The sequence below is a fragment of the Saimiri boliviensis genome, chromosome 6, assembly GCF_048565385.1.
Source record: "Saimiri boliviensis isolate mSaiBol1 chromosome 6, mSaiBol1.pri, whole genome shotgun sequence".
In the NCBI taxonomy this organism is placed as follows: Eukaryota; Metazoa; Chordata; class Mammalia; order Primates; family Cebidae; genus Saimiri; species Saimiri boliviensis.
The window spans coordinates 26,646,175-26,668,763 of record NC_133454.1 but is presented as its reverse complement, the minus strand read 5'-3'; the positions used below and the strand labels follow the sequence as shown (position 1 = coordinate 26,668,763).

At 37.6% G+C, this 22,589-nt stretch overlaps 1 protein-coding gene across 1 annotated transcript in view; it reads right to left on the bottom strand.

Annotated features, from left to right (window-relative positions):
- The window catches only part of LOC101045145 (POTE ankyrin domain family member B-like), a 35,956-nt gene that overhangs the window by 3,691 nt on the left and 9,676 nt on the right, over window positions 1-22,589 (bottom strand). The window contains 6 exon segments of the mRNA XM_010330784.3: window positions 4,111-4,157; window positions 4,160-4,227; window positions 13,635-13,804; window positions 14,849-14,893; window positions 16,276-16,346; window positions 22,083-22,153. Coding sequence (XP_010329086.3) covers window positions 4,111-4,157; window positions 4,160-4,227; window positions 13,635-13,804; window positions 14,849-14,893; window positions 16,276-16,346; window positions 22,083-22,153 — 472 coding nt within the window.

Sequence of the window (22,589 nt, the reverse complement as noted above, 5' to 3'; positions counted from 1 at the left end):
TAACTCCCCAGGACAGAGCACCTCAGGGGGGTAAACAAACGGGGGGTTTATGAATTCTGCTGCAGCAGACCTAAACATACCCGCCCAGCAGCTCTGAATGAACAATGGAGCTCACAGCTCAGCACTTAAGCTCCTATAAAGGACAGACTGTCTCCTCAAGCAGCTCCCTGACCCCTGTATATCCAAAGAGTCACTTCATACTCACCTCAAACTCTCTCATAAAGAAGAGCTCAGACTAACATCTGGAGGGTATCCTTCTGGGACAAAGATAGCAGAAGAAGAAACTGGCAGCAAACCTTACTGTTCTGCAGCTGCTGCAGGTGATCCCCAGGCAAGCAGGGCCTGGAGTGGACCTCAGCAGTCCTACAGCAGAGGGGCCAGACTGTTGGAAGGAAAAACTAAGAAACAAAGAAATAACTTCATCATCAACAAACTGAACATCCACTCAGAGACCCAATCTGAAAGTCAACAACTACAAAGATGACAGGTGGATAAATCCATAAAGACGGGAGGAAACCAGCGCAAAAAGGATGAAAACACCAGAAACCAGAACACCTCTCCTCCTACAAGGAATCACAAGTCCTCACCAGCAAGGGAACAAGGCTTGATGGAGAATGAGTGTGATGAATTGACAGAATCAGGCTTCAGAAGGTGGGTAATAAGAAACAGTCTCTCAGACCACAATGCAGTCATGTTAGAACTCAGAATTCAGAAAATAACTCAGAACCGCACAGCTTCATGGAAACTGAACAACTGGCTCCTGAATGTTGACTGGATAAACAATGAAATGAAGGCAGAAATAAAGATGTTCTTTGAAACCAACTAGAACGAAGACACAACATAACAGAATCTCTGGGACACATTTAAAGCAGTCTCTAGAGAAAAACATATAGCAATAAATGCCCAGATGAGAAGCAAAGAGAGATTTAAAATCGACATCCTATAGTCAAAATTGAAAGAGCTAGAGGAGCAAGACCAAAAAACCTCAAAACCTAGCAGAAGACAAGAAATAACTAAGATCACAGCAGAACTGAAAAAGACAGAGACACAAAAAACCCTTCAAAAAAATCAATAAATCCAGGAGCCAGTTTTTCAAAAAGATGAACAAAATAGACAGACCACTAGCCAGATTAATAAAAAAGAAAAGAGAGTATATCAAATAGATGCAATAGAAAACGATAAAGGGGCTATCACCACAGGTTCCCCCCAAAAATTCAAACCATTATCAGAGATTATTACAAACAACTCTATGCACATAAACTAGCAAATCTGGAAGAAACGGATAAATTCCTGGACACTTGCATCCTCCCAAGCCTAAACCAGGAAGAAGTGGAAACCCTGAATAGGTAAGTTGAGGCAGCAATTAAGAGCCTACCACCCAAAAAAAAGCCCAGATCCAGACAGGCTCACAGCCAAATTCTGCCAACCATACAAAGAGGAGCTGGTACCATTCCTTCTGAAACTATTCCAAACAATCCAAAAAGAGGGAATCCTTCCCAAATCATTTTATGAGACAAACATCATCCTGATACCAAAACGTGGCAGAGACTCAGCAAGAAAACAAAACTTCAGGCCAATATCCATGATGAACATAGATGCAAAAATCTTCAATAAAATACTGGCAAACTGATTGCAACAGCACATCAAAAAGTGTATTCAACATGATCAAGTAGGATTCATCCCAGGGATGCAAGGCTGGTTCAACATACACAAGTCTATAAAAATAATTCACCACATAAAAAGAATCAAAGACAAAAACCACATGATTATCTCAATTGATGCAGAGAAGGCCTTTGACAAAATTCAACAGTACTTTATGCTAAAAACCCTCAATAAACTAGGTACTGACGGAACGTATCTCAAAATAATAAAAGCTATTGATGACAAACCAACAGCCAATATCATACTGAATGGGCAAAAACTGGAAGCATTCCCTTTGAAATCTGGCACTAGACAAGGATGCCCTCTCTCACCACTCCTACTCAATATAATACTGGAAGTTCTAGCCAGAACAATCAGGCAAGAAAAAAGAAATAAAGGGTATTCAAATAGGAAAGGAGGCAGTCAAATTGTCTCTATTTGCAGACGACATGATTGTATATCTAGAACACCCCATCATCTCAGCCCAAAATCTCCTGCAACTGATAAGCAACTTCAGAAAAGTCTCAGGACACAAAATCAATGTGCAAAAATCACAACCATTCCTATAAACCAGTAACAGACTTAAAGAGAGCCAAATCAAGAACGAACTGCCATTCACAATTGCTATAAAGAGAATAAAATACCTAGGAATACAACTAACAAGACATGTAAAGGACCTCTTCAAGGAGAACTACAAGCCACTGCTTAACGAAATAAGAGAGGACACAAACAGATGGAGAAACATTCCATGTTTATGGTTAGGAAGAATCAGTATCATGAAAATAGACATACTGCCCAAAGTAATTTACAGATTCAATGCTATCCCCATCAAGCTACCAATGACCTTCTTCACAGAACTGGAAAAAACCACCTTAAACTTCATATGGAACCAAAAGAGAGCCCGAATAGCCAAGTCAATTCTAAGCAAAAAGAACAAAGCTGGAGGAATCACACTACTGGACTTCAAACTATACTACAAGGCTACAGTAATCAGAGCAGCACAGTACCGGTACCAAAACAGATATATAGACAAATGGAACAGAGGCCTCGGAGGCAACACAACACATCTACAACCATCCGAACATTGACAAACCTGACAAAAGCAAGCAATGGGGAAAGGATTCCCTGTTTAATAAATGGTGTTGGGAAAACTGGCTAGCCATGTGCAGAAAACAGAAACTCGACCCCTTCCTGACACCTTACACTCAAATTAACTCCAGATGGATTAAAGACTTAAACATAAGACCTAACACCATAAAAACCCCTAGAAGAAAATCTACGCAAAACCATTCAGGACATAGGCGTAGTCAAGGACTTCATGACCAAAACACCAAAAGCACTGGCAACAAAAGCCAAAATAGACAAATGGGACCCAATCAAACTCCACAGCTTCTGCACATCAAAAGAAACAGTCATTAGAGTGAATCAGCAGCCAAGAGAATGGGAAAAACATTTTGCAGTCTACCCGTCTGACAAACGGCTGATATCAAGAATCTACAAAGAACTAAAACAGATTTACAAGAAAAAAACAAAGAAGCCCATTCAAAAGTGGGTGAAGGATATGAACAGATGCTTTACAAAAGAAGACATACATGAGGCCAACAAACATGAAAAAATGCTCATCATCACTGGTCATCAGAGAAATGCAAAAAACTACATTGAGATACCAGCTCACACCAGTTAGAATGGCAATCATTAAAAAATCTGAGACAACAGACGCTAGAGAGGATGTGGAGAAATAGGAACACTTTTACACTGTTGGTGAGAATCTAAATTAGTTCAACCATTGTGGAAGACAGTGTGGCGATTCCTCAAGGACCTAGAAATAGAAATCCCATTTGACCCAGCAATCCCAGTACTGGGTATATCCAAAGTATTATAAATTGTTCTACTATAAGGACACATGCACACAAATGTTAATTGCAGCACTGGCAGCACTGTTTACAATAGCAAAGAGCTGGAACCAACCCAAATGCCCATCGATGATAGACTGGACAGGGAAAATGTGGCACATATACACCATGGAATACTACACAGCCATCAAAAATGATGAGTTTGTGTCCTTTGCAGGGACATGGATGAACCTGGAAACCATTATTCTCAGCAAACTGACACAAGAGCAGAAAATCAAACACCACATGTTCTCACTCACAGGCGGGTGTTGAACAATGACAACACATTGTCACAGGGAGGGGAGCATCACACACTGGGGTCTGTTGGGGGAAAATAGGGGAGGGACAGTGAGCAGTGGGGAGTTGCGAAGGGATAACATGGGGAGAAATGCCAGATATAGGTGAGGGGGAGGAAGGCAGCAAATCACACTGCCATGTGTGTACCTATGCAACAATCTTGAATATTCTTCACATGTACCCCCAAACCTAAAATGCAATAAAAATAAAATAAAATAAAATAAAAATAAATAAAATACATATGCATTTCAAAACATCTGAAAATAACAAAAGAAAATACCTCAGAATTTATCTTTTCAGCCACTTCTATCTGCTTTTGTTTATTGGAATCTCATCTTGTAATATTCTAGCATTCTGTTCTTCGGAAAGTTGCCTCTGGGTATCATTTTGTTCATCACTAGAAGAAATTTTAATTACATGAAATACTAATGGAGGTATCCCTAAAATGATTTATAGGGCAAGATGGCACCATCAAATGTCATTCACACAATGTATATCTGCACATTAATCCAAGATAAGGCAAAGGGGTTTCACATCTGTTAACCCAGCTGTCCCCAATCATACTGGCACCAGGGACTGGTTTTGTGGAAGATTATTTTTCCACAGACCTGAGGTGAGGAGATGGTTCAAGGATGATTCAATCACATAACATTTATCGTGCACTTTATTTCTATTATTAATATATAATGAAATAATTATATAACTCACCTTAATGTAGAATCAGTGAGAGCCCTGAGCTTGTTTGCCTGCAACTATGGGGTGACAGGAGTTGGTGACAGATCATAAGGCATTAGATTCTCATAAGAAGTGAACAACCTAGATCCCCTGAGTAAGTAGCTTACAGCAGGGTTTGGGTTAAATTCCTATGACAACCTAATGCCACTGCTGATCTGATAGGAGGAGGAGCTCAGGCAGTATTGCAAGTGACAGAGAATGGCCGTAAACAGATTAAGCTGTGCTTGCTCACCTGCCACTAACCTCCTGCTGTGTGGCCCAGTTCCCAACAGGCCAGGGACTGGTACTGGTCCATGACCTGGGGATTGGGAACCTCTGTGTTTACCCATACTTTTTATGTTTCTTTTTTGGAAACACTTTACATTTACATTTTTGATTCTATGTATTTTATAAACAACTTAGAAATTCCTTTTGGAACAAGACAGGGTCTACTACTGTGTTTTTAACATAGAACCTTGAATTAATTTTATCTGTGTATAAGAGAGAGACGTGAAATAAACTAATCATTAATCACTTTCCATTTTACTTTTATTTTATGCATATTAAGAATAAAACTGGCGGCCGGGCACGGTGGCTCAAGGCTGTAATCCCAGCACTTTGGGAGGCCGAGGTGGGTGGATCACGAGGTCAAGAGATCGAGACCATCCTGGTCAACACGGTGAAACCCCGTCTCTACTAAAAATACAAGAAATTAGCTGGGCATGGTGGCGCGTGCCTATAACCCCAGCTACACAGGAGGCTGAGGCAGGAGAATTGCCTGAACCCAGGAGGTGGAGGTTGTGGTGAGCCGAGATCGCGCCATTGCACTCCAGCCTGGGTAACAAGAGTGAAACTCTGTCTCAAAAAAAAAACAACAGAAAAACTGGCAAGTCCTAGGCAGAGCAATTGAGCAAGAAAAATAAAGGGCATCCAAATAGGAAAACAGAAAGTCAAACTATTTCTTCATCAATGATATAATTTTATACCTAGAAACCCCTAAAGACTCCTATAAAACACTCCTAGATTTGATACAGGAATTCAGTAAAGTCTCAGTGGTTAGAAAATAAACAAATACCAATCAATAGCACCACTATACACCAACTACAACCAAGCTGACAGTCATATGGAGAACCCAATCCCTTTTACAATGGCTGAAAAAGTGTAAAATAGCATGGAATATACTTAATCAAAGAGGTGACTGATCTATAAAGGGATAACTGGAAAACACCACTGACGAAAATAACAGATGACACAAATGAAAATACATCCTTTGTTCATAGACTGAAATAACTGACACTGTGAAAATGACCACAGTGCCCAAAGCAGTCTACAGATTTGATACAATTCCTATCAAAGTACCAATGTCATTCTTCGCAGAATTATTTTTAAAAATATTGACATTTTTGTAGAACCGCAAAAGAGCCTGAATAGCGACAGACATACCAAGCAAAAGGCATTGGATTACCTGACTTCAATTTACATTCTAAGGCCACAGTAACAAAAACACCATGGTACTGGCTTTTTTTTAAAAAAAACGGATACATAGATCAATGGAACAGAACAAACAACTCAGAAATAAAGCCACTTACAACCAAATGATCTCTGAGAAGGGATATAAAATCATACACTGGAGAAAGTACATGCTATTCAATAAACAGTAATGGGAAAAAAGATAGCCACCTGTGGAAGAATGAAATTGGATCTCTATCCCTCACCACATACAAAAATTAATTCAACATGGATTAAAGGCCTAAACCTAAGACTTGAAAACACTGACCTAGGCAAAGAATTTATGATGGAGACCCTAAAAGCAAATGCAACAAAATGAAAATAACTAAATAAGACCTAATTAAACTAAAAAGCTTCAGCACAGCAAAAAATAATCATCATCATCATCAGAGTAAACCAACAACCTATACAATGGGAAAAAAATTGGCAAATTATGAATCTAACAAAGAACTAATATCTGTAACCCACAAGAAACTCAAACAAATCGGCAGAAAACATACAAATAATTCCATTAAAAAGTGGGCACATGACATGAATAGGCATTTCTCAAAAGAAGATCGTACAAATGGTGAACAAGCATATTAAAAAATGCTAAGTAAATCATCAGGAAAATGTAAGATAAAACAACAGTTGAGGTATCACCTAACTGCAGCCAGAATGGTCACTATTAAAAATCAAGAAACAACAGATGTTGATGTGGATGTGGTGAAAATACAACAGTTATACACTGCTGGTGGGAATGCAAATTAGTACAAAACCTATGGAAAACACTATGGAGAGTTCTCAAAAAACTAAATGTACATCCTACTATTCTATCCTGCATTCTCATTCCTGGGTACCTACCCAAAATAAAAGAAATCACACTCTCAAAAAGACACCTGCATACATATGTTTACCGCAGCACAATATACAATATGCAAAAATACGGAATCAACCAGTGTCCATGAACTGATGAGTGGAATAAAGAAAATGTGATACACACACATACACACACACCCCTGGGACTGGGTTAACTCATAAAGGAATGAGGCTTAACTGATTCATGGTTGCATATGGTTGGAAAGGCCTCAGGAAATGTACAGTCATGGCAGAAGGCGAAGGGGAAGCAGACGCATTCTTCATAAGGTGGCGGGAGAGACAGAAGTGAAGGGGAATGAACCTCTTATGAAACCCTCGGCTCCTGTGAGAACTCACTTAATACCACAAAATCACCATGGGGGAAACCGTGACCCAATCACCTCCCACCAGGTCTTTCTCTCGACACCTGGGAATTATAATTTGATAGGAGATTTGGGTGGGAACACAAAGCCAAACTATTGAGATAGTACCCTCACTTTTAACATATCTAAATATCATTATTTATAATTCAAAAATAGCAATTTTCATTATGATTTTGTTTGAAAATGAAATGATTTGATAAATTTTCTTCACTTTTAGTCTAGTATTTAGTCAAAATATAAAAAACTGGATTTGCCAGCAGAAAATTATCATTACTTTTTAATGAGGTAAAAATGTATAAGAATATCACTATTGTTGTACAGAAAAAAGTACACAAGAAAAGGAAAGGAATTTTATAAAAAGAGATTATCACTACCATATACACACATGGACTGACAAAGAGACTAAAATATCCCACTGGAGATTATATTAGGACTTGAGCAAAAGCTTCTAAAAATACCAAAACAAAACCAAAACAATTGTTTATAAGAAATAAATTATAGCCGGGCGCGGTGGCTCAAGCCTGTAATCCCAGCACTTTGGGAGGCCGAGGCGGGTGGATCACGAGGTTGAGAGATCGAGACCATCCTGGTCAACATGGTGAAACCCCGTCTCTACTAAAAGTGCAAAAAATTAGCTGGGCATGGTGGCACATGCCTGTAATCCCAGCTACTCAGGAGGCTGAGGCAGGAGAATTGCCTGAGCCCAGGAGGCGGAGGTTGCGGTGAGCCGAGATCGCACCATTGCACTCCAGCCTGGGTAACAAGAACAAAACTCCGTCTCAAAAAAAAAAAAAAAAAAAAAAAAAAAGAAATAAATTATATAGAGAACTCTTCTGTTTAAGACTATGTATCAAAAAAAAAAAAAAAAAAAAAAAAAACGTTTGGCCAGGCACCGTGGTTCATGTCTGTAATCCTAGTATCTTGGGAGGCTGAGGCAGGTGGATCATGAGGTCAGGAGATCAAGACCATCCTGACTAGCATGGTGAAACCTCATCTCTACTAAAAATACAAAAAATTAGCTGGGCATGGCGGCATGCACCTGTAGTCCCAGCTACTCAGGAGGTTGTGGCAGGAGAATTGCTTGAACCCAGGAAGCAGAGGTTACAGTGAGCTGAGGTCATGCCACTGCACTCCAGCCTGGGCGACAGAGACTCTGTCTCAAATATATACATATATATATTTCTGAGAGCTACTATTAACCAATTCATTTTGACCAAAACTTTAAAATTAAGTCTACAATTCTGGAATATGAAATAGTTTCATTTTGAACACAGTTAATGGAAGGCAACTTTATAACAGAAAATTTCCAGTTAAAGTTGACTCAGACTTAAGAAAGAATTGGCCTGTAGCCATGGTAACAAGAAGTCACCCAGAGCCAGTTCGAAATCTAGTCAATTGATCAATGATCACTGGCTTTGCTCACCAACCATTATCTATGTGAACAGCTTGCTTCTGAAAGACAGCCAAGCAGCAGCAGCTGCTCCATCAGAATTCACAGTATACCTCTTACTATAGAAAGCAAGAAATTCAAACTCTTTTTATTTCAAACACCCAAGGTTCATAATCCCTTGCAAAGAATCTGTAAGTCCATTACATTTACCACCCTAATAACTTTTTTAAAATAAAATACTAGTTGCCAAACATGGTGGGTCATGCCTGTAATCCTAGCACTTCGGGAGGCTGAGGCAGGTGGACTGCTTGAGGTCAGGAATTCAACACGAACCTCGCCAACATGGTGAAACCCTGTCTCTACTAAAAATACAACAATTAGCCAGGTGTGGTAGCGCACACCTGTAATCCCAGGTCCTTGGGTGGCTGAGGCAAGAGAATCCATTGAACCCAGGAGGCAGAGGTTGCAGTGAGTGGAGATCGTGCCACTGCACTACAGCCTGGGCGACAGAGTGAGACTCCGTCTCAAAAAACAAAAAATAAAATAAATACCAGTAAAGTTTACAATTCCTCTGATTCATTTTACCATAATTATAATTATCGTAATTACCAGTAAAAGAATAAACAGTGACTAATCACAATATTGGCCTTTTATCCCTAAATAAAAAATATTAATATAAATAATGCAGCTTATTATAAAGGGCCAAAAGAATTTTTAAATGCTTATAATTACCAGGCAAAATTGTTAGAAAGAACCATGTCAAACATTTTTAAAGTGAGAATCAATCAAACAATATACCCAGGATAAACTTCATTCACTCACTTAAGCTACATCCAATATATCAGGCCTTTTTTTAGGCAGTGAGTATATGGTAGTGAACAATAAAAACCCCATTCATGACAATGAGATAAATACACAATAACAACAGACAGATAAGGCAAAATAACAGTATGTTAGAGAAGAAAAACTAAGGCAGGAAAATAAAATGCTTCTGTGTTTGATGAAAAGAGTGGTGGAAAAGTTTGGATAGCCAGAAAAGTCCCTGCTGAGAAAAGTTTTTTTTTTTTTTTTAAATACAACAACAACTGTATTTGTATATCAAAGACTCTAAGAAATGATGACATAGGGTTAACAGAGTTGATGTCGAGACACAAATAGGTTTGAAGTTGCAGATGTTAAATCACTTTGTTCCACTGAACCTTCCCTTGATAACATTGCAGAGCACCCCTGGTATGCTCCCAACTGAATCTTAAGCATGATGTGTCCAGGCGATACAACCGTAATTCCTTTCTGTTAGTCCTCCTTATTCTCTCTGTTTTTTCTCTTTTTCTTCTTTTTCTCTGGACTAGAAATTGTTGTGCTGGTACATGGTTCTTCCTCAGAAGTTCGTTCTTCCTTAACATGTTTCTTTTTATCCTTTTTCTTCTTAAAAGGGGAATTTTAAGTTAAAAATTGAAGGAATAAGAAGAATTAGCTACAAGGGTATCTAGGGGAAAAGTACTCCAGACACAGAAAACTGCCAAGTACAGAGAGGTATGCCTGTGGTCTTTAAGCAATAGGGATAGATAATAAAGTTCAGTGTGGCTGACAGAGCAAAGGAGATAAGAAATAGTTCAACCTATAGAGACAACATGCCAGATGATGTACTACCTTTTAGTTATTAGAAGAAATTTTGACACATACTCAGAGTGAAATAGTAGGCAATCAGAAGTGTTGGGGCAGAGGAATGATGCAATTTGACTTAGGTTTTAAATACATCCAGAGTTAAGAACTGATGAAAAGAAAATTTTTTTAAAGCCAGACTATCAGTTACCAGTCTATGATACTCATTTAGACTGCAGATGATGGTGGCTCGGATGTACAAGATATAACTGGCTTCTGGATATATTCTTCAGGTAGACCTGACAAGATTTACTGAAAGATTAGATGTGAGGTGTCAGAGACAGAGATGAGTGCGAATGACACCACGGTTTTTGGCAGAACAACTGGAAGAGTTGCCATTAACCAAAGAAGGAAAGACTACATGAGGTGTAGATTTCAGGAAGGACATCAGTAGCCTAATTTTGGATCTCACAAGTGTGTGATACCCAATAGCTAACCAAACAGAGATGTCAAGTAGGCAGACTGATATAGAGGTCTGGAATTAAGGAGAGAGATCTGAGCTGGAGACATACATTTGTAAATCACTCACGTATACACAGCAGAAGTCATCAGGGATCAGGCGCGGTGGGCTCATGCCTGTAATCCCAACACTTTGTGAGGCCAAGGTAGGCAGATCACCTGAGGTCAGGAGGTTGATACCAGCCCGGCCAAAATGAGGAAACCCTGTCTACTAAAAATACAAAAATTAGCTGGGCATGGTGGTGTACACCTGTAATCCCCGCTACTAAGAAGGCTGAGGCAGGAGAATCACTTGAACCCAGGAGGCAGAGGTTGCAATGAGCCAAGATTTCACCACTACACTCCAGTATGGGCAACAGAGCAAGACTCTGTCTCATAAAAAGAGAAAAATTAAAAAGTAATGAGAAAAGATTGAGAACTGGGCCCTGGGAAACAACAATGTGCAAAAGGAGAAAGATGAGGAGAAGCAAGCAAAACAGACCATGACCAACAGACTAGAAAGGCAGGAGGAAAAGCCTGAGGGACTGAGGTCCTGAAAGCCAAGTGAACATGCTGTTATGGAGATGTCCTCCACTGGGTCAAATATTGCTGACAGATTAAATAAAATGAGGTGTAAGAAAAAATTCCTGCATTTATTATAGAAAAAAAATCACTAATAACCTTGAGAAAAATAACTTTGAGGCAGTGCTGAAATTGAAGACTTGAGATCGTGAGATCATGACTGAATGGAAAGAAAACTTTAGTTCATGAGTGTAGACAGTTCTTTTAAGGGGATCATAATTAGGAGTCACGACAGTGAATGATGTAATTTTCTTCCACAGTCATGGAAATGTGATAGGAAAGAAGCAGTAGTTTTCAAATTTTATATAGCAATTATATATTTTAAAGGTTATAAAAATTATACACTTATGGCATTAAAAAATGTATAATGAGGTATTAAATTCTTTAAATCATAGAACTAAAAGACCTCTTTTCTAGATTACATAAGCTGGTTATCATGATGTTCACACTTACAATAAAGACCCAGGAATACTAAAAGTTTCAAAGTGAGTATTTCTTGCTTGATAAAAATCAGTCAATTCTAGGACAGCTGATACTCATCAAATATACAAAATAATGATCACAGTAAAATACTGAGTTCTATTAACAGGAATAAAATGGAAGAAAAGCCGAAAATAATCTTATTTTATAAAGGAAATGTTAAAAATTATATGAAGTCACTGTTGAAAAATGTGGTCAGGTGAATACTTAAATATATCCTCTTTTTTCAAAAGAAGGATGATGTCATGCACGCAGGGCACTTTTACAAATAAGATTCACTACATTAACAGCACCTCCCTTTTAGCACAAGGATCAGCAAATTAGTACTTGTGAGCCAAAGCCAGCCCACTGCCTGTTTTTGTAAGTTAAGTATCCTGGAGCACAGCCATGCTTACTCACTTTGTAGTCCATAGAGTCAATTAGCTGGGTGTGATGTCACAAACCTGTGGTCCCAGTTAGTAGAGAGGCTGAGGCCAGAGGATCACTAGAGCCCAGAAAGTCAAGACTACAGTGAGTCATGATCATGCAACTCCACTCCAGCCTGGGAGACAGAGTGAGGCCCTGTCTAAAAAAAATAAATATATATAGCCCACAAAGCCTAAAATATTTACTAACCGGCTCTGCAGAAAAAGCTGGCCAACTCTTGGTTTAGTACATCAAAGATTCTTTGATGTATTTTAATAAAAGTTTTACCCGATATACTGAAATCCTTATATTAAATACATATTCCCATATACGATCCCTTGGCAATATTCAGATTGAGGGTCCAATATTTCAGCACTCAGGCACTGACAACAAAAATCCAATAACTAGCAATCTTGTTGCTAACAAGGTACAGTGTTACATAGCATAAGGCTTCCAGTTGCAACACAGCAGAGATTACAAGAATTCTAACAAAACTGTCTTAAGATGTGTCATCAAACCAAATGCTTTAAATACATTTTAATTGTGAAACAGTACACTCTAGATCTAACTTCATTTTTTAAAAATGGTTGCATACTACATTATTTTCTGGGTATGAAAATTGAGGTATTTCCTACTGATAAGGATTCAGACTAGCTCCAACTTTTTGATATAATAATGCTGTAATAAATGTCCTTATACATAAGTATATATGTAACAAATCTGTACAAATATCTTTAACATACATATATATATATATCCTATGTTATATGTGTGTGTGAATATGCTACTGAATTAATGTGCAGAATGTATTTACCAACAGTGTACGAAACGTCTTTTTCAATGAGACCATTTCCTTTGCGATAACACAGATGGAGCTGGAGGCCATTATCCTAAGCAAACTAACAAAGGAACAGAAAATAAAATGCCGCATATTCTTACTTATTATGAGAACTAAACAATGAGAACTCATGGCCACACAAAGGAGAACAATAGACACTGGGGCCTACTTGAGGGTGGAAGGTGGCAGGAGGGAGAGGACCAAAAAACTACCTATCAGGTATTTTGCTTATTATGTGACTAATGAAATAATATGTAGCCCAAATCTCCATTACACAGTTTACCTGTATAATAAACCTGCTGCACATGTATCCTGGAGCTGAAATAAAAGTTCACTAAAAAGAAAAGAAAATGCCTTTTCCCTCACATTTGCCAATACTGCTTATTTTTCAAATAAATTAATGATTGGAAAAATGGTAACTTGTTGTTTGGTGATTTTCATTTCTCTGATTACCAGGCAAGGCTGAATATCCTAGTAAAAGCACAAAATTTGTTCGTCGTGAATATTAGCCCAAGGATGAGTTTGACAGCACAGTTATCTCCTGTTAAATGCTGCCATAGGCTTACCTGTGATACTCTTCATTCTGTGTGCTAGGAAATTGCTGATTTTCAGGTTTTCTCCTCGATCTTCGTGGAATTAATCCACCATCATCACCATTGCCAGCAACGGCACCATTAGTCAGGTTTTCTGGTAATCCCACATTATTACTTCCATGTTTCTTCATTTCTTCTTCAACCTTGAGTGCAAGTTTGATATTAAAGATAATTATTGCTTTATTGAATTAAAAAAGAACCTTTTTGTTCAATTGATTTTATCATTTGACTCAGTTTGTCATTATTTTAGTCATTAAAAATATTTCACACTTAAATTTGATTATATATACAGAACTATTACCATATAATTTTAAAACGTAATTATTATGTCATTAATGTATCATTGAAATTTTTATAGTTGGCTTCATTTCTGTTTGAATAAATAAAACAGAAATTTCCAAAATTCAAAAAGGACCCTCCTTCATTTTGGGCTTATATTTCCAACCACTCTTCAGAATCTAATATACGTATTTACCACATTTGGCTCGTGGGAACACACAAATAAAAAGACAAAGATGCAAAATGTGTCTTCTTCCATCTTTACCACCTAGATTTTAAATGAAACAGTCAGATTTAGAGGATGAGACACTGTGGGGCTTCAAAAATAAAAAGGAAGATTTCCCTTCTCTGCACTAAAATATTCTTCTCCCTCACTGCCTTTGATTATTATTTTTTCATTTGGTTCCAGGGATATCAAAAACATGAAAGTGCTCACTGAAACCTGGAAACCAAAGTCTGCCACAACACAAGGAGCTAAGTGGAACTGCTGAGGTGCTAGCCAGGAACTCCAGAAAATTAGATGCTTCCCGTATTTCACATTCAATAGCCATAAAATTTTCTCGCTGGAAGATATACAGTATAAGAAATTATCTTCTTTAGCCACATTGTCTATCGATAATCAGACTAAAACCAAGATAAAATGATTAATCCAAAGTTCCTAATGTGGCATTACCACCATTTTATGACACCATTCAGGATTATTCCATAATCATGAAACATTATCTCTAGGGTTTGTCTCTCTTTAAAACTCAATGTATAGAATTCCTTCTGAGTTAAATATCAAATTTTTTGCTGATGATTTATGCTACTTACACAATAGGATCACGTATGTCTGAACTTATTACACCTTGTTAAAACACACAACGCAAAATCTAATTCAACAAAAACATTTGACTATAAAGGCATACCTCTCTATCACAATCCCTATTTATTTCTGGTTCTTGAGACATTTTCTGCAGATGCAAAAATACAAGGTTAATTTGCTTGTTGTAGTTCTGTGATGTCTGCTTTTTTGGAGAGCATGTTTTAAAAATAATTTTATTCTTAAGTATGGACAATGAAAAATTAGAAAATAATTAAAATTAAAATTTAGCTGTTAAAATAATTAATTAACATCAAGAATTAACTTTTTGATCTATGTTTATACATCGCTGGCTTCTAATTAACATGTAACAAATAATTCACCTTAGCCGAAGGGAGAAGAAAAACATGAACTAGCAAACTTAACTGTCACAATTTGTTTGGATTAAACTTAATTCATTATGTGCTAAATCTACCAAAAATGAATTAGCAGATGATTTGTAGTGCTGTAAAGGCCTCCACACTTGAAAAGATTTTACCTCACAGTGCCCTAACTAGTGAGCCCCTACAGTGCACAGAAGTGCTTTCTTAAAAGACTGGAAACTGGACTGTAGGCACATTTTAAATTATTAGGAGCTGAAATCAACACCAAACAGAAAGAAGTGCAAATTCTTAAACTTTAATTGAAATTATATACTGCAATATATAATTGTTATGTATCTAGATTACCTGCTTAAGTCTAGTTCTAATATATTCTAATGTGTACTAATGACAGTGGATAAAAATTCTTAAATAATGAGTACTGATTTTCTGAAACTGAAATAAATTAGAATTTCTGTTACTGTGTTTGTACATTAACACCAAAGGTCCCATTCTGCAAGACGTGATTCTTGTAATAGAAAGTTGGGATGCTTTTATGACCTGGTTTCCTATGTGAACAGAAACCCTGAGGTCAAAGAGAGCCAACAAGACAGAATATATCTTTAAGCTTGGTATCAGTGACTGGCAATATAAAACTGCAGCTTTTCAATCACTGGCCATTATTACTCCTTAACCCTGAATCCACCTCAGGGACCATCCGTGTTACACTGCTCCTAATTCCTATTGCTTAATAAAATGATCCAACAATTGATGTTACTTTCTTTACCATGTTAGAGTTTTGTAAAAAATAGAACAAAGTTCTAGAGTTTGTTTTTGTCTGTATTTCCAAGGAAAATATTAGGTAAAAGCTAACTGAGACGGCAGACAAGAATATTTTACATAAGAATATTTTAAAATAAGAATATGCTAAATTTTATAATGGGTTATGTTTTTGAGTTAAATATCAAATGTTAAATTAGAACCTACTGATTCTTCTGTTAATAAGGTTGCTGAATTTATTAAAATAAATTTTAAGAATATATTAAAAGATACTTAAATAATCTATTGATTCTCACAGCCTAGTCTGAAGGGTAATTTCATTTAGACTATCTAATATTATTAAGGCAAAGAAAACAACGTTAAACCAGTAATTTAAATTTAAAATTTTACATGCCTCTGGATGGCTAGTTTCAATTCTTGTAAGCCGTTGTGGCTCTTTTTCTGAGGTCAGCTTTAAGTCTTGTTCTATTGAGAAATCCATATAGTCAGTTAAAATGAACTACTTAGAACAGTTTAAAACTATTGCCTTTATAAAAATAGATTTAAGACATTTCATTTTATTTCATAAATTGAGTGTATAAATGAAGCTGAATCTTTCATAAAATAGTTACTTAAGAAATAATTCTCCAAAACTTCGACAAATCACTTGAAGAGACACCGATGTCACCAGATTGAAGACATATAAACACGTCAAAGATTCACTCACAAATTCATCCACGCAACATAACTAAACAAAACCACCAAAAACACAACTTTAAAACACAGTAGAAACATGAGGTAACACAGTATATTGTTCTCCACTTCCTAATGGTACCTTATAAATGATGTCCAAAATTACAGCTGACACCTTTGTTAGTGTACAATGTCTTCCTAATATCTAAAATGCTTCCCTCCACTATTCTGACAAATTTAATTCTTCCTAATATCTAAAATGCTTCCCTCCACTATTCTGACAAATTTAATTTGTTTGTTTAGAGATTTTTTTTTTTTTTTTGAGACGGAGTTTCACTCTTGTTACCCAGGCTGGAGTGCAATGGCGCGATCTTGGCTCACCACAACCTCCGCCTCCTGAGTTCAAGCAATTCTCCTACCTCAGCCTCCCGAGTAGCTGGGATTACAGGCACACACCACCAGATGTATTCTTGCTGTGTTGCCAGGCTGGAGTGCAGTGGCATGACCTCAGCTCACTACACCTTGGTTTAAGTGATTCTCCTGCCTCAGCCTCCCAAGTAGCTGGGATTACAGACACATCACCACACCCAGCTAATTTTTGTATTTTTAGCAGAGATGGGGTTTCACCATGTTAGCCAGGATGGTGTCGATCTCCTGACTTAGTGATCTGCCCACCTCGGCCTCCCCAAGTGCTAGGATTACAGGTGTGAGCCACTGCGCCCAGCCTTATTTTCATCTTTTAAAACAACGCTATGTGAAGTCCTCCTTGATTCTGCATGCCTTTCACCAGATAAGCAAGTATCTCCTTCCTTGAGGCTGCCTTAGTACTTTATTGATTTTTCTACGGCATCTTTACCACCGGAACTGTACATTATTGTTCCACCTATCTGTCCCCTCTGCTCCAAGACTGCAGGGGACAGTCTTGCACATCATCTTTGTAAAAACATTTTTTACTCAGCAATTTTTAAATTCAGTCCTGCTACATATATGCTAGGTGTTAGGATTTACACAGAATGAAAATAAAACATGTCAGGGATGGCTGTTCTAGAAATCATGTCCAGGAGGAGACTTAAATAGTGAGGCTAGCCAGGTTAAAGGAAGAGAGAACAAGAAAGGGTGACAAAATGCCAGGCAGCAGCAAGAGAGGGGGCAAGGCCTGAAAGAGTGAATGTATTTGCCTACAATAGAAGGATGAGTGACTAGGGCATTACCAGCAGCTCAGTAGTGCCAGAGAAAAGGCACACAGGGAAAAGGGGTAAAGACAGAGAGTGGGGCAGAAGTCAGATTATGAAAGCCTTATGTGTAATTTTAAGATGCTTGGACATTAATGTTCACGAGGGGTTCCTGGTCCTATCTACATCAGATATAGATCACTTTAAATACCAAAACAAATATTCTTAGAGAACCATTATTCAATAAGACAAGATGATAGATAGCTCATGTGGACACAGCTGAGATGATACTATGTAGTAAATTCTCAAGAATTCTCATGAACACCTAGGAAAGCCAATTCTACAATAAAGTCATAGAAATTAGCACAAATCATTTAATATTTACTTTGGGAAGCTGCTTTCCTAAGTTATAGTGCATATGAATATAACTAACAGTTATGAATTCAGAGCTGTGAAAACAAAGCAAAGAAATCACATTGTGCTGGAGTCATCTTTAAATTTCTATCTAGTTTTCCCATCCAGTCCCTAAATTCTAAGTATAATCCTGGTACTCACACTCATGTTTACATTAAATGCTAGCCTACACAAAAAACACTCTTCCTCTTACTTCTTTCTTTCTGCTATTTCCATGTTGCTTTGTTTCAAGGAAGAACACAAAAATGCCCTGCTAAGGGGATTCTGTTTGTTTGTAGGCTGCTAGAGGGGAAAAACACAAAGCACATTTTGCAGAAAATAATTTGTTACAAGTCAGAACGATGACATGAGGCCAAGCAGGGCACTCCAGGACTGAAATTGCTGTGCTTCTTCAATACGCTCCTTGATCTCCCTCTTTTCTGGCAACTGTGAGTCACACAGGTCACGGAGAGTATTGTTTCCTATGAGAAACACAACTCCGACATTTATCTTTAGCAAGTTCATCTGTCCCAATTCTGTGGATGCTGACTTTTGGTCACTGATGATGATACACATGGACATTTATCATCAACTTTCAGATTCTTGGCTCTTTGACAAGTCTTACTGAGAGTCAAACTAGTAGGATGCAAGTTACAAATGCTGATTATCCAATTACCTACTCGAAATATCCTATATTAATACTCCAGTAAACATGCATAGAAAAAATTAATCATTCCTGCTGACCTACTGCCCTTTGCTCTTCTGTATTCACCAGAAAATTTCCTACTTCTTCCTCCTGCCCAGGTTAAATGTTAGTGTACAACCTGGAAACCTGTGAATCATCTGAGATTTCTCTTTGTCTCCCAAACTTATTCAATTATCACTAAATCATATTGACTATACACTCTTCTGCCTCTGCTTTATATTCCCACTGCCACTGGGAACATAAACATTTAGAAAATAGCTTTTATTAAAAAAAAAAAAAGAAACACCAACTATTAATGTTATTTCTTCCATGAAAAAAATAAGCAAAACAAATGAAAAAGCTGTAACACCAAAAAAAAAAAAAAAAAAAAAAAAAAAAAAAAAAAAAAGGTCAACACTTTAAAATGAGTAACTGAGATTCCTAACTTTCTTTATTTCACCATGGATGGGTGCAAACCTTGTAATACACTGATACTAGTCCAAGGATGTGTGACAAGGAAACTACAGCTGATTACTGCAAAAGCTTCCTTTGTCTCATGGTTTCTTTATATGGTTACCTTCCATCAATCCTTTATGAGGGGTCAGCAAACTACAGACCACAGGCCAAATCCAGTCTGCCTTATGGCTTTGTAAACAAAGTTTTCTTGGCACTCAGACATGCCTATTTGCTTACATATTATCCACGGTGGTTTTCACACTACAACAGGGTTAAGTAGACATGACAGAGACCACATAGTCTAAAATATTTTCCACCTGGTCCTTTACAGAAAAAGGTTGCTAACTCGTTTTACACTGTAACCAGAATGGCTTAATACTCAAATTTAATCTTGTGACTCCCCTGCTCAAACTTCTCCAATGAGCTCCTGCAGCAAATACTGTTGGCTCCCTACCAGTAGCCATTCCTTATTCTTCCTTGCAGAAGAAACACAAGTCTATTGGGATGTTTATTACCCTAATTCCCCTCCTCAGTTTCAGAAAGAGAAACGATTATTAAGCTAATCACAAATCTGCTTTCCCAGTGCTGGTTTGGGGATGAGCATGTGGTGTGACCCAGCCAATGAAATGTTTCAGGAAGCCCCTTGCATGCTGCTAAGTTTTCTCTCCGTTTAAAAGACACATGTGAAGAAGAGCAGCCTTCGATGTTGTGTTGTGAGAACAAGATGTTTGGAACTGTTGCAGATTAGCCAACCGTGAAAGGAGACATGAAGAAGACACTGCCAACAACACAGCTGAAAGAGGGACAAGTGGGATCCTGGGATATCACCGAACAACCCAAACAACTCTGGTTCCTACTGTTTTAGCCACTGCTCATCTAGTATTTGCAGTCCAAAGTATTCTACTGGTAAAATTCCTATGGCCCACAGGATAAGACCTACTCATTTCTATTTTTTTTTTTTTTTTGAGACAAAGTCTTATTCTTTTGTCCAGGCTGGAGTGCAGTGGCATAACCTCAGCTCGGTGCAACCTCCACCTCCCAGGTTCAAGCAATTCTCATGCCTCAGCCTACCAAGTAGCTGGGATTACAGGTGCTTGCTACCATAGCTGGCTAATTTTTGTATTTTTAGTAGAGATGGGGTTTCATCATGCTGACTAACGCTGGAGACTGACTTATTTCTATAGCATTAAAATATCTACTATAAACTTGTATCACTTCATTTCCAACCTCTCATATCTCACACTTCTGCTAGTAGCAGAAGTGAACGGCTCATAAACCTGCAGAGCTCACTCAGACAACTTGTCTTTGCACTTGCTGCTGTTCCTCCCAAACAGGCAAGCTTGTTAGCAGTTCCTTCTGGCTAACACAATCTCATTACATCCTCCTTCTGCCAAACATCATTCCCATGCTTCTTTCCCTTGAAACATTCTACTAACTCTGCATGCTTACCTTAAGTCCTACCTACTTTCTAAAAAAGCTCTCATTCCTCATCACATATGTCTGGCACATAATCAATATAATAAATAATAAATCATAGCTTACATTTCCAGTGGGCATCTAGCACATAGTAAGCACTGAATAAAGTAGCAAAATAATAAAACACGACAGTGATAGTAACAAGCTCCTGTCTGTATTTTTACTTGTGTTCTGTAGCATTAGGAAAATGCTTAGTATCTAAAAAACATCTGACAGTTATTTGTTAAGTGGACAAGTTAAAAATATAAATAAAAATGTTTTCCTTGTAAATTCTGTTGAAAAAGCAAAGAAATGAAATAGAGACAGTTCTGTTATAAGCACCTTCAAGATCAAAACTAGGTCTATTCCATCTTTGTCTCCTGCAAGTTACAAAAGCTCTTTGATAAACAGATGGCTAAATTTAAGGTGTCCTCATACAGTCTGGATTGTACAATGTATTATGTGTCCACATTCAGGTAGCATACTAGCATTTTTGTTATTGTGAAACATTTTTGTACTTTTATTACAATCTGCTGAGCTTAGAGTTGGGCAATTTGTATATTATGACAACCTTTTGACAAATGGTAGCAGAGCATCTTGTTCTAACAAAATTACTGTTATCATGACAACCCACAGGTAGAAGAAAACACCTTGTTGCAACAAAGTAAATCTATCTCTTTCCATTGCAAATTAGGAGGAATGAGGTCAGTAATAGTGATGCCTTGCTGGTACAAGCATATGTTATAGAACCAGTGCTTCACAGTTCTTTGTGATCAAAACATCCTTACTTTTACTTTTTTAACTATGGTAGGACCACCCAGAGCAAGGGTCCCCAACTCCCAGGCCATGGACTGGTTCCTGTGAGGAAGCTCATCACACAGGAGGAAATGAGCAGAAAGCAAGCCAGGGAAGCTTCATCTGTATTTTACAGCCACACCCCCTGGCTCATCTTACTGCCTGAGCTCGGCCTCCTGTCAGATCAGTGACAGCATTAGATAATCACTGGAGCATGAACCCTGTTGTGAACTGCCCCTGCAATGGATCTAGGCTGTGTGCTTTTTATGAGAATCTAATGTCATATGATCTGTCACTGTCTCCCTTTGTCCCAAGATGCGACCATCTAGTTGCAGGAAAACAAGCTCAGAGTTTCCACTAATTCTACATTATGGTAAGTTGTATAATTATCTCATTATATATTACAATGTATTAATACTATAAAGTAGCACAATAAATGTCATGTGGTTGAATAATCCTGAAACCACCCCTACCTCCCCAGTCCATGGAAAATTGTCTTCCACAAAACCAGTACCTGGTGCCAAAAAGGCTGGCAACAACTGGCCTAAAGTAATTCACTATCAGAGGTCTTACCTGGATGGCTGTTTTCAGAAGAGTTTTTTGACATCTGTTTTTCTTTGTAGTCAGAAAGTAATTGGCAAATTCTGTGTATAAAAATGTAATAAAATTACTATTTTAATACTAAGATAAAAAATACTTACGAAATGTAAAATGCTTAGTGTATTTCAAACAATAACAGAATATTATCCCATCTACCTATGCGTACATTCTAGAAACTTCTCACAAAGCTTCTAATTAAAGAAAAAAAGTAGGGTGAAATACTCATAAATCGAGGGCAGTATGACCCGTAAGTTAACTCGCATTAGTCTGACAACAGTGGAAAGTGTCCCAACTCTTCATAAGTCCTAGCTCCATAATGAACAACTATTTGTTTTTGGACAAGTTGCTCCTCTTGGGTTCAATGTCTTCTTCTACAAGGTAAGGACTTTGCTGCCTTATTTCACTAGGTTGTTATAAAGATTTAACAAGATACCATTTTTTAAATGCTTAGAGAAATAGTAAAGCAATGGAATAATCTCT